At 30.2% G+C, this 23589-nt stretch overlaps 5 protein-coding genes across 5 annotated transcripts; all 5 read right to left on the reverse strand.

Moving 5' to 3' along the window:
• Positions 1-3447: 3447 nt before the first annotated feature.
• On the reverse strand, positions 3448-4200 carry LOC117182795 (zinc finger protein 708-like). The gene is made up of 3 exons (XM_033375902.1): positions 4197-4200; positions 3942-4106; positions 3448-3856 (listed from the first exon to the last, which is right to left on the reverse strand). The coding sequence occupies exons 1-3, from the start codon at positions 4198-4200 to the stop codon at positions 3540-3542; spliced, it is 486 nt and encodes a 161-aa protein (XP_033231793.1). The 3' UTR covers positions 3448-3539.
• A 1107-nt stretch (positions 4201-5307) lies between these two features.
• Positions 5308-6971, reverse strand: LOC117168542 (zinc finger Y-chromosomal protein-like). The gene is made up of 2 exons (XM_033354278.1): positions 6811-6971; positions 5308-6724 (listed from the first exon to the last, which is right to left on the reverse strand). Exon 2 carries the CDS (start codon positions 6570-6572, stop codon positions 5955-5957), a length of 618 nt encoding a protein of 205 aa, XP_033210169.1. The 5' UTR covers positions 6573-6724; positions 6811-6971; the 3' UTR covers positions 5308-5954.
• Positions 6972-7757: 786 nt separating this feature from the next.
• Positions 7758-9380, reverse strand: LOC117182796 (zinc finger protein 736-like). The gene is made up of 3 exons (XM_033375903.1): positions 9365-9380; positions 8885-8992; positions 7758-8797 (listed from the first exon to the last, which is right to left on the reverse strand). The coding sequence occupies exons 1-3, from the start codon at positions 9378-9380 to the stop codon at positions 8091-8093; spliced, it is 831 nt and encodes a 276-aa protein (XP_033231794.1). The 3' UTR covers positions 7758-8090.
• A 1391-nt stretch (positions 9381-10771) lies between these two features.
• Positions 10772-20113, reverse strand: LOC117182797. Its single transcript, XM_033375905.1, has 5 exons — positions 20092-20113; positions 18763-18927; positions 12925-13089; positions 11429-11593; positions 10772-11342 (listed from the first exon to the last, which is right to left on the reverse strand). Exons 1-5 carry the CDS (start codon positions 20111-20113, stop codon positions 10831-10833), a joined length of 1029 nt encoding a protein of 342 aa, XP_033231796.1. The 3' UTR covers positions 10772-10830.
• LOC117182798 lies at positions 19639-23434 on the reverse strand. The gene is made up of 5 exons (XM_033375906.1): positions 23401-23434; positions 22318-22725; positions 22090-22226; positions 21788-22004; positions 19639-20955 (listed from the first exon to the last, which is right to left on the reverse strand). Exons 1-5 carry the CDS (start codon positions 23432-23434, stop codon positions 20396-20398), a joined length of 1356 nt encoding a protein of 451 aa, XP_033231797.1. The 3' UTR covers positions 19639-20395.
• Positions 23435-23589: the final 155 nt, after the last annotated feature.

The raw sequence follows: 23589 nt of genomic DNA on the forward strand, positions 1-23589 counted from the left end.
ACGCCAATTAGCACAAATGGTAAGTTCCGACAGTGCCTACAAGTGTGCCTACTGGCCGCTAGATGGCAATACCGGTTTCATATGTATACACCTGGTAGAGTTATTCAGAGAAATATCGGGATAAAAGAAAAGCTTCTAGCACAGGTGTCTTTAAAGCCAAATTTCTATATCTCACCCACTGATATAAAAAAAAAGGACACAATATATCAAATTTTATTTTGTATCACAATTCTACATGACACTGGGATCATTTTTTTGCAGCTCATTTAATAGACCTAGAACGAAAATTAAATTATTGATAAACAAAATGTTAAATTACAATGATTGTCCTCTGAAATGTCTTGTTTTTACATTGATTCAATCATGAATTATGAAAAACCTCGTTTACACGAATAGAGTTATAATTTTACATGCACTAAACTTCGTGAACTTTTTAAAACCAACTTCATTGTTTCATATATTTATATCTTATTTCACTTAGAAAATAATCATTCAGTAAATATTAATAAGAATTTAATAATCCAATCCTTCTCCAAGGCCAATATTCCTTTAAGATGTACCAGACGCATGTGACGACTCATATGATTTTTTCGTTTAAATTGTTTGCCGCATAATTGACAAATAAATTGTGGCATGACGTCACATTCATATTTTGGATGATAAGTCAAACTATATAAACGAGTATAGATTTGAGCGCACTTTTCGCATTTGTATTTCTTTCATAGATTATGTCTTGATTCGCGAAATTTCTCCTCATTTTGACTCCATAGTTCACTTTCAGCAGCAGATGTATTATCTTCTTCCAAATCTACGGCAAAGAATTTTCATTCGCATTTTTCTCTTGCTCTTAAAATGTACCAAAATTTAATTAGCAAGTTTTAATTTCATATGTCTAGTTGAAATATTTTAATTATACGAATTTACTGATACCTTTGAAGATTTCTTTCTTGATTTCCAATGTTTCGTCGACCTCGTATTTAATTGAAGTATTGGCAGTAGGATTGCCATAAGGAATATGATTGGTTGTGAAAAAATATAACCCACGTCTTCCTCTTGATTTCATTGGCTCACTCTGAGAATGTACATCTAGAAACTTATGAAGAGAAAATTACGATAAGTAATATTTTCAAGGATTTTTATCATTATCCAGTAGCAGCTACAGATTTTATTATAAGCCCGTTTATAATTTTGAATCTTTATCAGTTTTACAATCGGTATTTTTTTTAACAGTAGACTTTTTTCTGGAAGAAAATAATTAAAGATCGTCAAATAAAAGTGATAATGAAGATTGCAAGATAAAGTAATGCATGGGGATAAGAGGTGATTATAAAAACAATAAGACAAAACAAAGTAACACAATTTTAGGAACTTTTACAAGATATGCGACAAAAATTATTTAATATTCTTTAGCGGTTAAAAACTCAATTTACCCAGTCATTTTCACATATTGAATTCTGGATGTAGCTCTGATTTGTCTTTCATTAAATTAACAATTGTATAATTATATTTTCTTGAGAATTATCCAAATGCGAAATGCGAATTAGCTCGGCTTTAACAGAAAAACACTGGGATCATGTTCGATGTAGCCTCGGATATAGCTGATATGTTGGGCGTAGAAGGATTACATAATTCTTATAAATTTGACTTTTTCATTATTAAAAATCTGCTAAAAAACTTCTTGTTTTCACAATGAATTGGCTATAAATTTTAATAATCTTCGTTTATATGTACGCATGGTGTTACAACAATATAGACACTTAACACCATTTTCTATTTTTATTTGCTTAAAACGTTTCATATATAATTTTTCACTTTATTTTAATTACAGAACGATCCTTTAGTAAAGGTGAAAAAAATTAATAATGCATGACTTTTAACAAGGTCGATATGTTACATATTTCTACAGTTAAAATATTTGAATAGTACAAATTTACTCACACCCTTAAGGATTTCTTCATTGATTTCCAAACTTTCGTCATTGTCGTAATTAATTAACGTCTTTGCACTCGAATTGTTGCCAGAAGAAATGCGATTACATTTACAAAAATATTAGACACCATACAATCTGCCTTTTGACTTCTTCGGATACTCTTGACATGTAGACCTAGGAAACTATAGATTGAAAATTACAATTCGTAATATTTTTAATGATTTAAATCCTATTCCTGCAGCAGATATAGATTTAATTAATTAACCAAACAAAATCACGTCATATATTAGTGAATGGAATTACCGAATTTACATTATAAATAATTACACAACATCTTTTGAACTTCATCTGTAGGTGACTGAAAAAAAGATCCAAGTTTCGATCGGAAAACAAGTTCAGATTTTGATTTTTCTCCTTTTTATATTTTCAAACGAAGTTATGAGAAAAATAATAAAAATATTATTTACAGAAAAATCTTCAGAATCAACTTTCCCCTTCCTTCCAAGTGCGTGACGTCATTCATAGATGGTTCGGTACAATCAAACTGATGTAAAAATTCTTTTTCAGTAAAATTCAAATAATGTGAAATAGTGATTAATCAAACAACTGTCGGTAAAATAAAATGTTAGGGAATGAATTTGGGTAAGGTAAAATAAAATTATAATGCTCGAATAAGAAAAATGTCAGTTTTAATCTCAGTACTAAAGGTTAAATATTTTTAAAAGTACAGATTATGCGTTTTACACAAATGATCAATCATAGATTTTGATTATTTTACTTCGTACAGATGTTTCTTTTCGAAAATCTTCCGTCTAAAGTTTTCATTCAGACTTTCCAATCGAGTCTTGTATCCTTATCAGCTTTATAATCGGTATTTTTATGAAAAGTAAATTTTTTTTGGTTGTTATGACAAAACAAGATTATGAAAAGCAATAAAATTTTACAAATAATTACAAAATATACTACTAGAACTATGTAATTTTCTAGAGCAAATGAAAATTCAATTTCCAGTAATTTTTACATGTCAAATTCTGGATGTGGTTAAGATTTTCCTTTTCTTCTGGTGTAGGTGGTGTAATATGTTGTATTAAGAAGTATTCAGATGCGAAATACATTTATAAATTTCGGACCATATATTTAAAAAAGGATTATTTATTATTACACAAAAAATAAATATCATAGTGATAAATAATATAAGCATTTTGTAAAATTTGAAGCGGATTAGTAATGAGCCTCGGAGGCCTTTCGAGCCTATTGGCTTTTCTTCGAGGTACAAATCTATCAGTTTCCTTCTAAATAATATAATATCGTCTCAAAACATAAACTGAAGGCTCGGAAACCAAAACCGGACAAGCGCTCGAGCACCAGCGAAGAATGGGGATGGCGTGCAGAAAACTCTACGAAAGAGGGAATGGAATCCGTTCTCTCTTTCGTCGCGTTTTCTGCGCGTCATCCCCACTCCTGGCTACTGCTCGAGCGCTTGTCCGGTTTTGGTTTCCGAGCCTTCAATTTTTGTTTTCAAGTTGAAAATATTCGTCTTAAGACATGGAGAATAGTCTGGTTCGACCTCACTAGATAGAAATCTAGAATAACTTGTAATTTTCTTGAATTAGCGTTTATTCAAGACAAAATCCAGACCAAATATATTTACCCGAGGATGTATAGCACGCACGTGCCGACTCATGTTAGACTTTCGTTTAAATTGTTTGCCGCAGTATTCACATTTGTATTGTGGCATGCTAGTGCAGTCGATTGTTTGATGAGCATGCAAACTAGCTTCAGATTTATAGGTTCGCCCACACTTTTCGCATTTGTATTTCATTTCCGGTTTATCTTCAGCAGAACAAATATTATCTTCTTCCATATATACGGCACAGAATTTCGTTTCGTGCTTTTCATCACGATTTTCGCCTGTAGTCTCTTGATCTGTAAATGAACCAAAATGTAAATTGCAAGTTTCATTTAATATTTCTATAATTAACGTATTCTAATTATATGGATTTGCTGATACCTTCGATGTTTTCTTCCTTGATTTCCAAAGATTCGTCATTATCGTATTCAATAAAAGTCTTCGAATCAGACTTGTTATCCGAACAAATGGGAGTAGTTGTACGAAAAGATTGCCCGCCATCCGAAATTCTAGTTAAATTCTTCGGCTTCTTCTTACTTGGAAGATCTACAAAATTAAAATATAAAAACTACAATTAGTAATATTTTTAATAATTTTCATTTGTATCCCGTAGCAGATGTAAATTTCATTAATAACCCATACACAATCGTATAAAATATAAATCAATATGGTTACAGAATTATTTAATGAATTTCAGGATTTTGTTCTCTATTTCTATAAGGAGATTCGACATTTCGTTAAAAAAAAGATAGGCACACGAAAAAATCATGCAGTAGAGCGTAACTCAATTGTTAATAATAATAATAATAATAATAGCAATAACTTATATCAGACTATAATGAATTTGGACAGAATAAAAATCATAAAAAAGTAAACAACATCTTCATAACTTCATGCATATGTGACTCAGAAACTGAACAAATTTGGGTTCGTAAACCAAGTCCAGAGCTTAATTTCTATCCTTTCTTCCATTTTTAAAAGAAATTATAAAGACAATAATTTAAAATTATTATTAGGCATCATCCATAAATTACGTCACGCTATTTTATTTTTTCATCCCTGCTACCATCCATTTAACATTATGTGCATGCAGAAAAATCCTCTGAACCAATTCTTCTCCTTGACCCTAAATGCGAATATGTAAAATAGTACTTCGTATGAATAAAAAGAATGTAAAATAAAACCAACAAGAAAAAAATTCGACACCATATGTTAAACAAAGTCAACAAAGCCAGTTAAACCAAAATTATGAAAAATAGTATGTATTTTGCAATAACAAACACACTTCAAAATTGGAATTTGGTAACAAAATAATGTTAGTGATTCGGTAAAATGAAATTGTTGCAACATTTCGATAAAGTATAAATTCTGTAAAATATTAATTAAGCCATACAATTTTCGACAAATATACCAGGGAAAGTTGAATCTGGAAAAAACATGCACCTAACTTAAAAGCTTCAGAATATGGATGAGTAAGGTAAAGTAAAATCATAATGTGTTAGTAAGAACAATATCAGTTTTGATTTTAGCAATAAAGGTTAAGTATTTTTTAACGTGCAGATCTTTCTTTGTTCGAAAATGATTAATGATGGATTTTTAATACGTAAGTTTGTTAGATGAATTCTTAAACATGGTTCTTTCGGATCGCCTCTGAACATAGTTTTCCCTTTAGAATCTTAAATTGAGTTTTATATCTGTGTAAGTTTTATAAATATTATTTATTTATATTTAATGATAATTCAACATGGAGCTCTAATTTGGATTTTATTCAAGTAAAAATGGCATTACACACATTGTAGGGAATGATTCCGAAGCGAAATTTAAATCAATTAGGCGCTAACAGAAAAACAGTCACTAAAACTTCTTGCTTTCATACTAAAATGGATATAAGTTTTAATAAACTTTGTTTACATGGAAGATTTGATAGATTTACAGGCAGTGAACAATATTTTTGATTTCAAATTCTCATAAATGTTTCATATAATAATACATTTCGGGTATTTTATTTTTTAAATGATCCTTCAGAAAATTTGGTCAAAGTTTAATAATAAAATACTTCTTGCAACGTTGAAATGTTATTTCATTAACTTCTAATGAAATATATTTATATTTTTCTGAAAGAACAATAATTTCTTAGCTTAAATTATCAAAACGACCTCAGTGCACTAAACCTTTCTGGTCTAATATTATTAAAATTTGTTAGTTAATAAAAATGAAAATGTTTCTTAACGTATACTTTCTCATACCAATAACTTTACAAATGAACAAAATGCATAAAAACGAAATTATATATTTAAAAAAAAACTGATTTATTTCGATATCGAGGCAACGTAAATATTCTTTACCGGAACACCATATAGTCTACTCTTATGCACAAAAGACTTTTCTCAATTTTCACGTGCGTGACAAATATAGCTTATTGACATGTTTTGCAGTAATATGTCTTGTCAAGTTAGGTTTGCGTTTAGTTCTGTAACCACAAATATCGCAATTAAATAGTACTTTGACTTCTGCATGTTCTAAACGAATATGTTGACTTAAACCACTTAACGAACGATAACTTCGCGAGCATGTGTTGCAATTATGCTTTGATTCTGATGTCTGCATGTGGCATGCAATAATGTGTCTTGACAACATATTTTTTCGTTTCGTTTTATATTCACAAACATCGCAAAAAAATTGTGGTATGACTGCTGCATGTTCTAAACGTTTATGTTCACTTAAACCACATGACGAACGATAACTTCGTGAACATTTGTCGCATTTATGTCTTAAATTAAATGCCTGTGAGTGTCGTGCAGAAATGTGTTTGAACAAATTTCTTTTTTGATTCGTTTTATAAACGCAAATATCGCACGCAAATTGTGGTATGAGTGATGCATGTGCTAAGCGTTTATGTCGACTTAAATCACTCGGCCAAATGTAACTTCGGGAACATATGTCGCAACTATGCCTTGTTTGCGATACTTTAAAGTTGCTTTCAAGATGTACGAGACCAATGTGCCGCCTCATGTTACATTGCCGTGTAAATTTTTTGCCGCAGAATTTACACTTGAATCGTGAGATGAGTTTCTTTTTAAAAGCAAAAATATCATCATTCGTATCTACGATGAATAATTTTGATTCATAATTTTCATTACTTATTTCGGATGTACTCTCTGGATCTGCAAATGTAAGAAAATATAATTTTCAAGTTTTTATTTCATATTTCTATATTTTAAATATTTTAATTATGTGAATATACACATACAATGGATGATTTCTTCTTTGATATTTAAGGTTTCATCAATGTCGTACTCAATTAAAGTCTTGGCACAAGACTTGCTATCCGAAGAAATCTCAGTAGTTGTACAAAAATGTGACAAACCATCCTGCCCTCCTGTAAATTTCTCGAAATCACTTTTGGCTCGTAGATCTAGAAAATTATAAGGTGAATATTAAAATTAGTAATTTTCAATGATTTTGATCCTTATACTGTAGCCAGATATAGATTCAATTAATAACCCATGCACAATAGTACTTTGTATGAATGGAAAGATTGCAAATGAAAAACAGAAAGAAGAAATTTCCATCGCTTTACATGCTTTAAAATGACAATGCGATATAAAATTATGTAAAATAGTGGTTCGCTAAAATGAAAATGCTGTAACATGGTATTTCGGAAGAATAAAAATAATATAAAATAGCGATTATGTCATATGGGTTTTGGTAAAATAAATATTAGGGAAAGAAGAATTTGGGGAAGTTCCTTAGCTGAATTCTTAAACATGTTTTTTTCGAAATTCTTCTAGCCAAACATTGCGTTTAGACTTTTCAATTCAGTCTTCTTTCATTATAAGTTTTACAATCAATATTTTTTGAAAAGTAAACTTTTTTCCTGGAACAAAATTATTCAAATATCGTAGAGTGAAAATGACAATATGGATGCAAGACTAAGTAATTCAAGGGTATAAAAAGTGACTATAATAATAAAAAACAAAATAAAGCAGAATTTTATAAATCATGACGAAATATGCGACAAGGAATTATTTAATATTCTCATTTATTGGACACAAATTCGATACAAAATCTCGACAATTTGAATGTTTAATTATCAATATTGTCTTTTAAGACTTTTTATTTTCACAATAAAACGAATATGAATTTTAATAAGCAAAGCCGAAATATTATTTTATTAACTTCGGATCAAATATATTTATATTTGTCCGACACAATAAAAAATTTTTAGCGTAAATTATCAAAACTAATTCAACGCACAAAATTTTTCTGGTGAAATATTACTAACGCTTGTCGGTTAAACAAAACAAAAATTGTCCTTAATCTATACCTTTTCATGCCTATGGCTTTCTAAATAAACAAAACGTGCAGTAATAAATATAAAGTTAATAAAAAAATAATTTATTTCGATATTGACGAAGAGTAAACATATATTTCTAGAAAATCAGAGTCTACTTTAATTCCCGAAAGAGTTTTTTTTCAATCAGTATGAGAAACTTGCTAATGATAGACATATTATGTGCGTAATAATTATTACTTATTAGGATGTACTGCAGTAATATGTAATGATAAGTCACGTTTGCGTTTCGTTTGGTAATCACAAATGTCGCAATTAAATTGTGGCGGTTTGCCTTCTGAATGTTCTAAGCGAGTATGTCGATACAAATCTTTAAGCCATTTGTAACTTCGCGAACATTTGTCGCATTTATGTCTTAATTTCGATGTCTGAAGGTGACGTGAAGTGATGTGTCTTGACAAATTTCTTTTGCGATTCGTTGTATAATTGCAAGAATCGCAAAAAAATGTTTGTGTGACTGCTGCGTGTTCCATACGTTTATGTCGATATAAACCATTTAGCCAGTTGTAACTTTGAGAACACTTGCTGCAATTATAACTAGTTTGTGGTGTTTGTGAATTTGTTTTAAGATGTACAGCACCCACATGCCGACTCATGTTAGACTTCCGTTTAAATGATTTGCTGCAAAATCCACAACTGTACTGTGGCACGATATTGCAGTCGAGTAATTTATGATTATACAAGCTAGATTTAGTTTTATAGCCTCGCGCACACTTTTCGCATTTGTATTTCATTTCCGGTTTATGTTTTGTATCCGGAAATTTTTCTTTCATTTGACTCTGCAATTTGTTCTCAGCAGAAAAAATATTATCTTCTTTCATATAGATAGTACAGAATTTCGATTCGTACTTTTCATTACGATTTTCGCCTGTAGTCTCTTGATCTGAAAAATGCACCAAAATGTAATATGAAACATTTCATTTCATATGTCTATAGTTAAAATACTTTAATTATTTGATTATAATCATACCTTGGATGATTTCTTCCTTGATTTCTAAAGTTTCGTCATTTTCGTAATCAATTAAACCATCAACCAATATTCCTGTTAATTTCTTCGGTTCACTCTTGGTCGGTAGATCTAGAAAATTATAAGGTGAAAATAACAGTTAGTATTATTTTTAATGATTTTAATCCTTATCTTGTAGCAGATATAAATTTAATTATAATATAAAATAAAATAATACAAAATCACATTAAAGATTAGTCAATGGCGTTACAGAAATATTTGACCAATTTCACAGTATTTACATTATAAAAAATTACACCAAATATTTTAAACTTCATGCACATGTGACTGAGAAATAGAAACAAGTTTTGATCGGAAACGAAGTCCAGAGCTTCATTTCTATCCTTTTTAAAAATATTTTTAATAGAAAATTATGGGAGAAATAACTTGCAATAAATATTACACGTCTTACGTCAATTACGTCATGAGATTTTTTTATTATACCTCTTCCACCTTCCATTTAACATTGTGTTTACAAAGAAAAATCCTCAGAATCGTGTACTATACCTACCCTCTAACAGCGTGACATCATTTATGGATGTAGCGATTCGATATAATGAAACATATATAAAAAAGTATTTCGAATGAAAATACTTTTTTGTTGTTATATGAAAAATTAAACGAAAACTATGTAAAACAGTATGTATTTCAGAAGAACAAACATGCTTTAAACTGCCAATGTGGTAAAAACCAATTTTAGTGATCCGCTAAAATACAATACATGTAAAATTGTGATTAAGCCAGACAATTTTCGATAAATATATTAGGGAAAGTAGAATTTAAAACAAAATCATGCGCCTTACTTCAAAGCTTCAGAACATGGCAGTGTAAGATAAAATAAAATCATGGATTTTGGGTTCACTTAAGTTCGATAGATGAATTCTTAAACGATTGAATTTTCTATCCATGTAAGTTTAATAATTACAATTTATTCATATTAAATCATAATTCCAGATAGAGCTCGAGCTTGTATTTTATTCAAATAAAAATGGTATAATATGTATTGTGGACTATTATTCAGATTCGAAATTTGAATTAACTTGGTGTTAACAGAAAAGCAAACATAAATTTTGTTGTAGCTCATGCATCAGATCCACATGGAATACAAATTTCAAAAGAATTAGAATTGTTAATTATCAAATTATTCACTTAAAAATTTTTGTTTACACACTACAATGGGTATGAATGTTTATAAACTTCGTTTAAACATATGAAGCTATAAATCTATAAGTAGTAAACAATATTTTTTATTTTAGGTTCCTTGAAATGAAACAACCTTCAGGTAATTTGTCAAAAGTTCGATACTAAAAGACTTCCTACAAGTTCGAAATGTATTAGTTATTACTAACATTTGTAAGACAATCAAAATGAAAATGGTCCTCAATGTATACTTTTTCGTACCTGTAACTTCCGAAATGAACAAAATGTACAATAACAAATTCTGCATTAAAGAAAACTAATTTATGTCGATATCGAGGCACAGTAAGTATACCTTCCGGTAACATCGGCAAGTGCACCCCAATGCATAAAGAAGTTTTTTAATTACTATGAGAAACATAAATTCTTCACGTCTTTTCAGACTAGATGGAGATATGAATTAAAATTGATTAAATTTAGTTTTTTTTTAAAAAAAGATCTTTTCCTTCGCTCTCCTGGAAAACGAATCACAGAAGGAGAAGATCTTTTTCAAACCAAATTTCATTTCATAAATTTTAATTCATAGCTCGATCAAAACTGAAGAGACGTTAAGAATTTCTGTATTTCTGAAAAAGAATTCTTCTTGCACCAGACTAACAATGGGATGTTCAATTCCCAGCGGAGCGGAGAAGAATTTTTTTTCAGAAAAAATTGAATTTTTACTATCAGGAACTTCTTGAGGGACTTTTCATGTGCGTAGTAATAAGTAGTTATTATAGTAGTTTGACTTCTGCATGTTTTGAACACTTATGTTGTATTAAACCACTTAACCGACGATAACTTCGCCAACATTTATCGCATTTGTGCTTTGATTTCCAATTTTGCGAGTGTCGTAAAGTAATGTGTGTTTGCAAAATTCGTTTCCGATTCGTTTCATATTTGCAATAATCGCAAATAAATTGTGGTTTGACTGCTGCATGCTCTTCACGTTTATGTCGACATAAGGAATTCGGAAAAATGTAACTTTGAGTCGATTTGTCACAATTAGAGCTCGTTTTCGATGTTTGTAAGTTTGTTTTAAGATCTAAAAGATCCACGTGCCGACTCATGTGACATTTCCGTTTAAATTTATTGCTTCGTGGTTCCTGTTTTGATTTTTGAATTTTCTGCTTCTTTTGACTCCGTACTTTGGTTTCAAAAGCAAAAGTATCATCTTTTTTTTTATCTATCACACAGGATTTTGATTCATATTTTTTATTACGTATTTTGTCTGTAGTCTCTGGATCTGCAAATGCATCAAAATATAATTCGCAAGTTTTCATTTCATATCTTTATATTTAAAATATTTTTATTTTATGAATTCACTCATACCTTGAATGATTTCTTCTTTGATATTCAAAGATTCATCAATGTCGTACTCAAATAAAGTATTGGCACCCGACTTATTATTCAAAAATGTGTGAGTAGTTGTACAAAAATCTGGCCAACCATCCTGCCTTCCTGTAAATTTCTTCGAAGCTCTTTTGGCACGTAGGTCTGGAAAATTATAAGGTGAATATTAAAAGTAGTAATTTTCAATGATTTAAATCCTTATCCTGTAGCAGATATAGATTTCATTAATAACCCATATGAACACTAGAATAAAATAAGTGATAAAAGTAATAAAATGGTAGAATTTGGGGAATATTTAAGGGCCTCCATTAAAAGCTTTATAATATGGGAGTGTAAGCTTCAATAAAACGACAATGCTGTGAAGGTAATGTCTGTTTGACAGTCGACATTTTTCTAACAGTACACTTCCTTTCGTGGGAAAAAATAAAGGGAGGATCGTTAAGTAAAAATAAAGATGGAGATACAATATAAGGTAATGCACGGGGCATAAAATGTGCTTATAACAAATAAGAGAAAAGAAAGCAACATAATTTTACAAATCATCACCAAATATGTGAGGAGAATTATTTATTATTATAGAGAAAATTAAAAAAGAATTTTCAGTCATTTTCATATATGAATTTCTGGTTTTGGTTAGAATTGGTCTTTTATTTAAGTAAAAATTGTATAATATGTTATATTAAGAATTATCAACATACAAAAATTGAACTAACTCCCCTTTTTCACAATAAAACAAACATTAATTTTAATAAACATCGTTTACACGCAGGGCCTTATAAATCTGCAAGCACTGAACTTCACCTTCTATCTTAAATTCCTTTAAATGTTCTATTTGGTAAAAATTTTATGATCAAAGACGAGCAATTTCTTAACGGTTATGTTGATACAAACTACTTGACGAACGATAACTTAGCAAACATTAGCTACAAGTATGCCTTGATTTCAATGTATTTAAGCGGCACGAATAATTGTGTTCTGGCAAGCTACTTTTCTGATTCGTTTTGTATCCGTGAAAATTGAAAATAAATTGAGGTTGGGCTGCTTAATGTTGTATTTGTTTGTGTCGAGTTAAAACATTTACCCGAGCGTAACTTTTAGAACATTTGTCGCAAGTATGCCTTCTTTGGGATTTTTTAAAGTTTGTTTCAAGATGTACAGCACCCGTGTGCTGACGCAGATGATAATTCCGTTTGAATTGTTTGCCGCAAATTTTACAACTGCACTGTCGCATGACGTTGCATTCAAATTTTAAATGATAAGCCAAACTTGCTTCATACTTATAGGCACCAGAACACTCTTCGCAGTAATAGTTCTTTACTGGTTTCTTTATTTGTTTTCTGCATTTCGATTCGTACCTTTTATTACAATTTGTATCTATATTCTCTTGATTTGAAGGTTTAAAAAAACGTATTTTGAAAGTTTTTATTATATATTTTTATAGACAAAATATTTTAATAATTTGAATATACACATACCTTGGATGATTTCTTCCTTGAATTCCAAAAATTCGTCATCGTCATATTCAATTAAAGTCTCGGCGATAGGATTGTTGCTAGGAGAAATGCCACTAGTTGTACAGAAATATTGTCCATCATATAATATACCAGTTAAATTCGACGGCTCACTCTTGGCTTGTAGATCTAGAAAATTATAGGGTAAATATTACAATCAGTATTTTTTAATGATTTTGATCCGTATTCTGTGACAGAAAGAGATTTAATAAATAATCCAGACACAATCACATTATATATCAGTCAATAGTGTTACAATACAATCGGGTCCACATTTTGGATGCTCAGATCTGGGGCCGGTCGGGTAGGGCGTTTCATTTACGGTCTGGCGCTAGACAGATTACCCTATCGGGCCCACATGTTTCCCGATCGGGGCCCGACCGGCGCCACACTAAAATTTCTCCACGGGGTAGCAGACTATATTCAATTTGTTAAGGATTTATACCAAACAAAATTACACAATATCTGTTCAACTTCATGTGTATGTGACTGAGAAAATGAACCCATCTTTTTTTTTCAAAAGAAATGATTAGAAAAATAATTTGCAATTTTGATAAATCCTAAGAATAAACTACTACCTAAGCTCTAAGAGCCGCCTGTCTCGTTTCCAATTGGAATATATGTCTATACATATAATGTAACAAGCGCTCTCGCCCTATTTCCCTGAGAAACTACGTGAGTCAGCAGTTCTAGGAAGGCTGAGAACAGGGTGACTGAAAGTGAGAGTTTGGTGTATTTCGGAAAAATAAACATGCTTCAAAATAACGATTCGGTAAAAAGAGGTGATAGGTGAGAGGTGTGAAGTAAAATGAAAACAACAATGGTCTAGTAAGAAAAAGATCAGTTTTAATCTTATTATTAAGGGTTATTTATTTTTAAAAGTACGGATCTTGCGTTTTTCGAAGTGTTCAGACTTGTTAATTGAATGTTCCTATTAAACGTCCAATAATCAAGTGAATGTGCAGAATTCCTGAAAATGAAAACAAGAATCCAAATACCAAATTTACACAGCTACCATGAAATGCTTCCGTTGTAATTTGAAAAAGAAGACAATTTTCTTAAGAAAGAAAGAAGCTCTTCTTTTTGTACAAAAATAAAAAGAGGAAAGAAAAATGATAAGGCAACCAACCAAATCCTCTTCCTTCTATTTTTTATTTCTTTCATCTTTTTTATTTTTATTATTATCGAATCAAAGTAAAAAAATGTATAAAAAATAATCGCAAACGTTTCGGCACTCATACATCACCCTTATCAAGGGATGCAAAAATTTCAATGTTTCATATATTTATAAATTTCCAGCTTTTTGTTTAACCCATTAAGTTCCAAAACGAAGAAATTTCTCTCTTACGTTTGAGCTTGAATAAGTTTATCAAAAAGGCAAAGAATTTATTGTAAAATACTTTTTTCTACTATTTTCGGGTATGCTCTAAACGATGCAAAGGTTTAAAAATCGGAAAATATTGATTTTCAATTAATAATAAACAAATTTTTATAAAAATTTTTGAGCAATTTTTTTTTCAATGGAAAAATAGAGGGGGAAGGAATTTTTTTACGGTCGAAAACATGCACAACAGTGCAAAAAATGTCTGAATTTTTAAAATCCGTTGAGTTTTTTTATCTACGAGCTTTAAAAATAAAATGGCGGCCACGGAAACAAAAAATTTGAAACTTCGTTTTATTGATATTTTTGTAATTTTTTCGTTTAAATCATATAAATGTTTAATTATTTCAGTAAAAAGGTGTTTTAATAGTTTGTTTTCAAGGAAAATAAAAATATTTAGTGTTCAATAGGTAAAATCATGATATTAAGATTATAAAAAATCATTTTATTGTTATTTTACGTCATTTTTACATCAAAATCTTATCAAATTTATCTTTTAGCCGCTGTTTTTATTGAAAAACAATGTTGCCCCTACACATGCCACGTGGATATTGATGAATTAAGCATCTTTTTTTTGTTTTTTTTTTGTTTTGTTGCTTCTTACGTTTATTTTCTTATTGAATACTGTGATCTCATTTTATAGTTTACATTTTTCGGTGATCATTATTTGACATAAAAGTCTTACAAATATTTTTGTTGTATGTTTCACAAAAAATGTATGTTCTAATTGGACAGAAAGAAAAGTTTTCATTTTTTCATTTCTCATCACCTCATGGAGTTTTTTTTAGATGACTTTTGTTTTTCAAGATAATGCTTTGAAATAGCCATGATACATTATAAAACACTCAACTTTTTTTCGTATTTGTGGACATAATTCGAAATGAGTCTTGCATTTGCAATAGCAGATTGCATTAGCCTAATAAAAACAATCCATGTCCATTTCTTTGCTCGCTTACATGGCATAGAAAATTGCAGCAGGCATCATGTACATCAACCCCACCCATAAACTTATTATAAAGTTGAAAAGCATTCGGAGAATTTACATTTAATTTTTCTTTTTTTCTTTACTTCTTCTTTTAGCCATAAATAAGGGTGACACTTCAGCAGCAGTAGAAACTATTGATCCCTCTTTCCAATCAACAAGAGTAATATAATTTATCCCAATTTTTTCGTGTTTTACAGCGTACGTACCTCTAGGGGATTCCTTTGGGATAGCATTTTTTTCCTTCACTCTATTTTCTCTGATAGTACCAGTAGAATGCAACCCTAATTTTTTTAAATTTAAAACAAGATCGAAACTTGAAAAAAGATTGTCTCTGTAAAGGTGATAAAAAGGTATTTTTCTAACACCAACAGTAGAAAAGAAATTATGTAGTAAACTTAATATTGCGCGAGATCCCAATGAGCATTTGGATAATTTTTTTCCGCCCACATCCGAATTTTTTCCACAGTACAAGTCAAAATCCAGCAATTATCCGTCTTCTGGCTTAGAATATTTGAGTTCGGATTTTATTTTTTGTAATTTATTTCGAGACATAGCCTTTTTGATTGGTTCAAAGGACAAGTAAGGATCCCTTGACCAATAATGTTTATATGACGTTCTAGAATTGAACGTAGACGCAATGAGAATTCCTACAAAAACATTCAAATCTTCCAAAGTGAGGTCATAATCATTTTGCTTTGTAGATTCGATTATATAATTTTTCATATCATCACAAAAAAAAAGTCTCAAATAACTCAACACAGTTCATATTCTGAAGTTTCTTTTTTTCCTTATCAGTCATTTGACACAAATTTTCAAAATTCTGGGAATAATATTGTTTCCCTTTTAACCATTCATAAACATATTTTTTTTCTAAAGCAGACTGGTTCTCATTATATTTTTTAGAAGCTTGAGAATAAGCAATCGCAGTAGATGATATGATGGCCAAATTTTTTGGAAGAACTTACTTGAAACAATTTATAAAGGGAAAACCCATTAGATTTGGTCTCAAATTTTGGGGACTCTCTATTCTCGACGGATATTTGCTAGATTTTGATTTGTATTGTAGAAAAAATTCGGATGTGGGAGGAAAAAATGTATCCAAATGCTCATTGGGATCTCGCGTAGTACTAAGTTTACTACATAATTTCTTTTCTATTGTTGGTGTTAGAAAAATACCTTTTTATCACCTTTACATGGACAATCTTTATGGCTCTTTATGGCTAAAAGAAAAAGTAAAGAAAAAAAAAGAAAAAGTAAATGTAAATTTTCCGAATGCTTTTCAACTTTGTAATAAGTGCAATTACGCTATGCCATGTATACGATCAAAGAAATGGACATGGATTGTTTTATTAGGCTAATTCAATCTGCTATTGTAAATGCAACAGTGATTTCGAATTATGTCCACAAAGAAGAAAAAAAGTTGAGTGTTTTATAATGTATGATGGCTATTTCAAAGCATTATCTTGGAAAACAAAAGTCATTTTTAAAAAACACCATGAGATGATGAGAAATGAAAAAATGAAAAAGTGTTCTTTCTGTCCAATTAAAACATACATTTTCTGTGAAACATACAACAAATATATTTGTAAAACTTGTATGACAAATAATGATCACCGACAAATGTAAACTGTAAAATGAGATCACAGCATTCAATAAGAAAATAAACGCAAAAAAACAACAACAAAAAAACAAAAACAAAAAAAAGATGCGTAAGTCATCGACCTCCACGTGGTAAGTGTCGGGCAACGTTATTTTCCAATTAAAAAAGCGGATGAAATATGAAATTGATAAGATTCTGGTGTGAAAATGGGGTAAAATAGAAATAAAATGATTTTTTATAATCTTAATATCATGATTTTACCTATTGAGCAATAAATATTTTTATTTTGTTTGAAAATAAACTATTCAAACACCTTTTTACTGAAATAATTAAACATTTATATGATTTGAGCGAAAAAATCACAGAAAATATCAATAAAATGAAGTTAAACATTTTTGGTTTACGTTTTTTGGCCGCCATTTTGTTCAAAAAAATCTTAGATAAAAAAACTCAACGCATTTCAAAATTTCAGACATTTTGTGCACTTTTGTACATATTTGCTAGCGTAAAAAATTCCTTCCCCCTCCATTTTTCGATTGAACTTAAGCATCGTTTAGAGCATACCTGAAAATAGTAGAAAAGAGTATCTTACAATAAATTCTTTGCCTTTTTGATAAAATTATTCAAGCTCGAACGTAAGAAAGAAATTTCTTGGTTTTGGGAATTAATGGGTTCAAAAAGGGCCCTACAGTAAATTTCTGCAACCTAGAAATGTTCCGATCAAATACATTAATATTTGGCTGATAAAAAAATGTCTGAACTTAAGTTATGAAAACGAAATCCGTAGACCAAATCTTTTAGATTTAGTATTACTAACACTAATAAGTAAATCAAAACGAAAATGGTCAGCATTCTATACATTATCATACCTATAACTTTTCAAACACATAAAACGTATGATGATAAATTATACATTAAAGAAAAGTAATTATAACGACTATCAATGCAGAGTAAAAAAAAATCTTCCCGAAATATCAGAAAGTCTAACCTCATACACAAATAATATTTATTCAATTAGTATGAGAAATTTCCTAAGGATAGCAGTTACACGTGTGTATTAATTATTACTTATTGAGATGTTTTAAAGTGATGCCTTACGGAGTTAGGCTTACTTTTAGTTTAGTAATAAAAAATATCGCAAATTAGTTGTGTTGGTTTGAATTTTGCATGTTTTAAACGATTATGGCGTTTCAAACCACTTAACTAGCGATAACTTTGCCAGCATTTCCATATGACCATTTGTAATTCCGCCAACTCGTGTCGCATTTATGCCTTGTTTTCGATGTCTGCAAGTGGCGTAAGTCCATGTGTCTTGATAAAATTGTTTTTTTGATTCGTTTTATATTCACAAAAATCGCAAAAAAATTGTGTTCTGACTGCTGTATATACTAAACTTTTATGTCGATTTAAAGCACTTCTCGTATTGTAAGTTTAAGAATATTCGTCGCAATTATGCCTCGTTTTCAATGTTTGTAATTTTGTTTTAAGATGTACAACGTCCACGTGTTGATTCATGGTATAATTCCCTTTAAAATTTTTACCACAGAATATAAGCCAAACTTTTTTTATGCTGATATGTTCAAGCGCACTTTTCGTATGCGTACCTTTTCCCGGTTCTCATCTTGATTTATGAATTTCCGGCTTCTTTTGACTCTGCACTTTGTTATTAACAGCGAAAGTATTTTCTTCTTTTTCTTGTACGGTAGAGAATTTTAATTTATATTTTTTATTGCGTGTTTCGCCTGTAGTCTCTGGAACTGCAAATGTACCAAAGTATAATTTGCATGATTTATTTCATATTTCTTTATTTTAAATATTTTAATTATATAAATGTACTTATAACTTGGATGATTTCTTCTTTAATATCCAAAGTTTTATGAATTTCATACTCAAGTAAAGTTTTGGTACCAGGCTTATTGTTTGAAGAAATATAAGTTGTACCAAAATCTGGCCAAACATTCTGTCCTGTTGATTTCTCCAGATCACTACTGGCCAGTAGATCTACAAAAATAAAAGTTGAATGTTACAATAAATAATTTACAATCACTTAAATCTGAGTGCTGTAGCAGATATAGATTCAATTAATAACCCACAAATAATCACATTATACATTAGTCAATGACATTACAGTAATATTATATAAATGTGACGCTTTCGTTCTTTATTGCTAAACAAAGATTCGACTTTTAAATTAACTAATAGTGATAAAAAAGAACTAATTTTCTATTGACAATTAAGACGAGATGTTAATTTCTCTCATTTTTCTATTTTCAGGGGAAATTATAATAAAAATAATTTGAAATCAATATTAGTCCCACATTCCATTTACCATTGTATCCACATAGAAAAATCCGCAGATTCAAGTCCTTCCTTCCCCCAAATAAAAATACTATAAAATAATTTAAAATAATTATATTATTCTGACGACCAGGGTAATTAATTAATTAAATTCTGATGTTAAATTTTTTTAGTACAGGTCAAATAATTTTGTGAAAAAATGAGAAAAAATATACCACGGCCCGGATTTGAACCAGGAACGCCAATTTTTACGAGTGAAAAGAATGAATGAATGAAAAAATGAGTGAATCAGAATTTAATTGATGTAAAGAAATATTTCCGAAGAATAAAAATTATGTTATAAAATCTTTAAAACCTATATTAAATGCAATTCTCATGTTTGGTGATATTATTTTTATTATTATTTAGATAACTTAGAGAAGTACAGGATTGAACATTTTTTGAAATTTGGGTTCTTCACGCCATAAAAAAAACTTTTAAATTTACGTAAATTATTGTAGACGATTACATGTCATTACAAAAAATACGAAATTTCATATAAGCTGAAATATCGGAAAACTGAATTCAAAAGCGTTTCGTAAATACTAGTAGTTTACCGCAGAAATTCACAAATTTAAACAGAACAAAACATAAGTTTTTACAAGTAATACTTATAGAATTCGCGGGAACGTTACAACGATATTCGATGTTTTCGTATTACAACTTTATTTCAGAGTTCCAAAACAGCTTCTTAACATTATTTTATAACATTCTTATGCGATTTTTATAAAATTACCAATATTTCTCTGGATTCTTTAGTACAACTGACATTCGTAGGAAAATAAAAAAAAAGTTATAATATGCACACACGGATGTAAAACTACATACAAACAATCAAATGTTCTACCATTTTTCTTATATTTTGTAAATTCCCATCCATCATTGCAGTAAAATTAATATGATTCTTCATGTCAATTACCTACAAAGAAGACTGGTATTTTTATGTATTATGATTTTTGTCGGAAAAGTACACGTTTATTCTAAATTTCCCATTATTGTGGGATAATTTCTTTAGTAATTAGCGTAAGTTTACAACAAACGTGCAACTTGCGCACATAAATCATAGCAAAAAATGACAGAAAAGAACTTTAATATCATTCACACTTTTAACAGTGTGAAAATGATGATAACATTACGATGAATCTTGTCCAGAAGTAGAATTATCACTAGTATACTCTAATTTTGAAATTGGGTTAAATTGAGGAGAAGGGGCTTTTCGTGATTCGGCAAATTCGGTTGATGCAGCTTTGGAGGTTGATGGTTTTTCAGTATTTGGAAGATATGAGCTTGGTAGATATTGATTTTGAGGATAATTATTTGGATCATACTGAGTTTGAGGGCAAGGATTTGTAGGAAACTGGTACTGGTTTGGAGAAAAGTGATGCATCGGAGGGTAGTCATTGGTGGAGTATTGAGATGAAGGGGATGGATAATTTTGAGACGGACTGGAAAGGATGTGAGGAATAGCAGTAGCGATTGTGGACTCATGTGTCTTTTCTTGAATATTCATATTGTCCTGGGAACCGGGCTGCTTTCGAGTCTTCCTAATCGGATTTGCGCGAATTCGCTTCCTCGCAGAACTTCGGTGAGGTGACTTTGGGTTGCGTGCTGCATTGCACATGTTAGTGATGCAGCGGTTGAAGGCTCTTTGGTCGAATTTTTTGTTATCATCCCGATATTTCGAGACGAATCCTGAAAGAAATTTGGTATTAATGTAAAAATTGTAATAACCTTATTTAAATTCACTTAAACAGAAGTGACTCTAGACACTTAAAGAACAAAGAAAGAAAGAAACAATAGTAAATTTTTTTGAGTCAGTAGTATCTTTCACGCACCTAAACTTCACCGAAAAAAAAAATAAAAAGAATTCAACAATTGATATAAGGTCTGACGATTTTCATAGATATAATCTTCTCATTTCTTTAAATAAATTTTGAGTGAAATAACGTTTTTACCGGCTCCATATTAGATTGGGATAGTTTACAAAGTATTTAAAATTATTTAAGTTATTTGCGCTTTGTAAAAATGAGATTTTGTCCTACAAAAACTGGGAATATTGAAATCTTGCAACATTTTCGGAAGTTGAACATAGCGTGTGGATAAAAAAAAATTATTTTTACGATTTTTACAAGTCTTTGAGATTGAAAATCCTTCAAATATTTATTTAAATAAGGATCTGTCGATTTTATTTTCTAAAATCTTCTGAATTTTTCTTAGGCAAATTTTTAGTTCGAGAAAGTTTGCATATGTTCAAATAAATTCTACGATAAATTAAAAGCTTTTACAAAGTATCGTAGTGTTTTGAAATCTATACAAATCCAATTTTTTCTTACAAAAACTGATATCTTGCAAGATATTTTTAGAGGAGCCTTTTTATTTATTAAAAAAATTATATTTTATTTCTTTTGTTGTCTCACTTTTATTCTACTCAAATTAGCATTTCTAATATCCTTTTTATTTTTGAGAAATCCAAATTAATTTTTTTGACATTATTATTATATTGAACTATTCAAAAAGAACTTACGGAAAACATCATTGAGTAAATGTTGAGGGAAACCAATTAAAGGCCCATTGGAGTTTCCTCGGCCGCTTTTTGACATTTGGGAAAAGTCCATCTGGCTACCAAAAAGACTGGCAAATGTTCTCCGCGTCATTTCAGTAGCACTATGCTTATATACTGTCCTAATAAGCTTCTTATCAGCCGGATCAATCCATATGTTAGAATTTTTCAGCAACTCAACCTATCAATTGAAAAATTATTTATTGCCATGTATTAAAAAGCTCCCAGTTTTTAAAATCCAAAAACATATAAAGTGTTGAACTTACTTTCATTTCTCCGTCTTCTGTTTCAGGATCCTGATATTGGTAATGGGTATGTTCCTTCAAACGTTTTTGCTCCTCATTAAATTTCGTCCTTAAACTCTTTGCCATCATCTCAAACTGGAGTACTTTTTCCAAAGTTGCTAAAAATAAAAATTAAAAGTAGGATATAGAAAATTGAACATTTAATTATAATTGATTAGCTTTATTGAATAAATATAGAGTTTACTTTACCTTGTGGAGGACAGGAATAAAATCCTTGATAGTCTTGCCCCTCAGTTTCTGATCTGCTGTCTTCAATTCGAGCAATAAGATCATGTGCAGAATCATTTCCCCCGTCTTGGCCAAAATTATCCAGCTCAGTAACAGCAGACTTTTCTCGTACTTCTGAAGGCTCCCTACTATTAGTGATCGACCCTGATGCTGATGAGCCAGATGGATTCTCATTGATGAATGAGGAACTTCCAAGAATCTCTGCATTTCTTACTCTTAAAGCGTCCTGCCTTAATTTTTCAATAGCTCTTTTCTCAGCCCTGGTATTATGTTTTCGTGTAATTGCAGATAGAGGAACGGGTTCTTTTGATACTTTAGGATCTCCTTCTAGCACAAAGCACTTCTCTTCATGGAGAAAATCTTTATTTTCTGAAAACAATTATTATTGTTATAAACAATTATTTGCGACTGATTGTGTGAAAATTCGTATAAATGTCTCATATATTTATACATATCGGGTATTTTCTTTACAAAAGGATTCTTAAGTGAATATGGTGAATGTTTGATAATAATAAAAGAACTCTTAAAAAGTCGAAATTTTATTTTATTAACTCCTGATTAAATATATTTACGTTTGCCTGAAAGAACAAAAATCTCGTAACTTTTATTATCAGAAAGAATTCAATGCACCAAGTTTTTCTTGTGTACATTACGAACATTTCAAGTGTCTGCAGTCTAAATCTGTTAACTGACGTTAGGGAATTTTACACGGCGAAGGAAAACCGTTGCTATTTTTGCAATTTTCAATATTTTTTAAACTGCAAAATATTTTCTGTTCATTTTACAGAAAAAAATAATAAAAATTATTTTTATAATATTTTAATCAAAACTCAACCTTATATGACAATTGACAGCTATACAAAGGGTCTAGCGGTCTAAACCTGTTATCTGCAGTTGTTATCTGCGTTGTTTTTCAAGCTGCATGCAAGTTTTATATGTCAAAATGTTTGGAATCGCAAACCAAACATAGATGTGCTTGCAAACATTTAAAATAGTTTATTGCAAAAATTTGTTGAGTGTTAGTAATGGAGACGCGTCGCTCACCTTCGTATTCACAGCGATCTGTAGACGACAACATTGAAGATGACGTGAGAGAAGCCACAAAAAACTTTCGTCACGCACGTCCTTTTATTTCCCATGAGACGCCATTAGCAGTTAACAGGTTTAGACCGTGGGAAAAAAACTAAACGGATTTTTGCCGTTTCACTTTCGGGATATTAGCTGCATATAAAA

This window comes from Belonocnema kinseyi, chromosome 2, assembly GCF_010883055.1.
Source record: "Belonocnema kinseyi isolate 2016_QV_RU_SX_M_011 chromosome 2, B_treatae_v1, whole genome shotgun sequence".
Lineage (NCBI taxonomy): Eukaryota > Metazoa > Arthropoda > Insecta > Hymenoptera > Cynipidae > Belonocnema > Belonocnema kinseyi.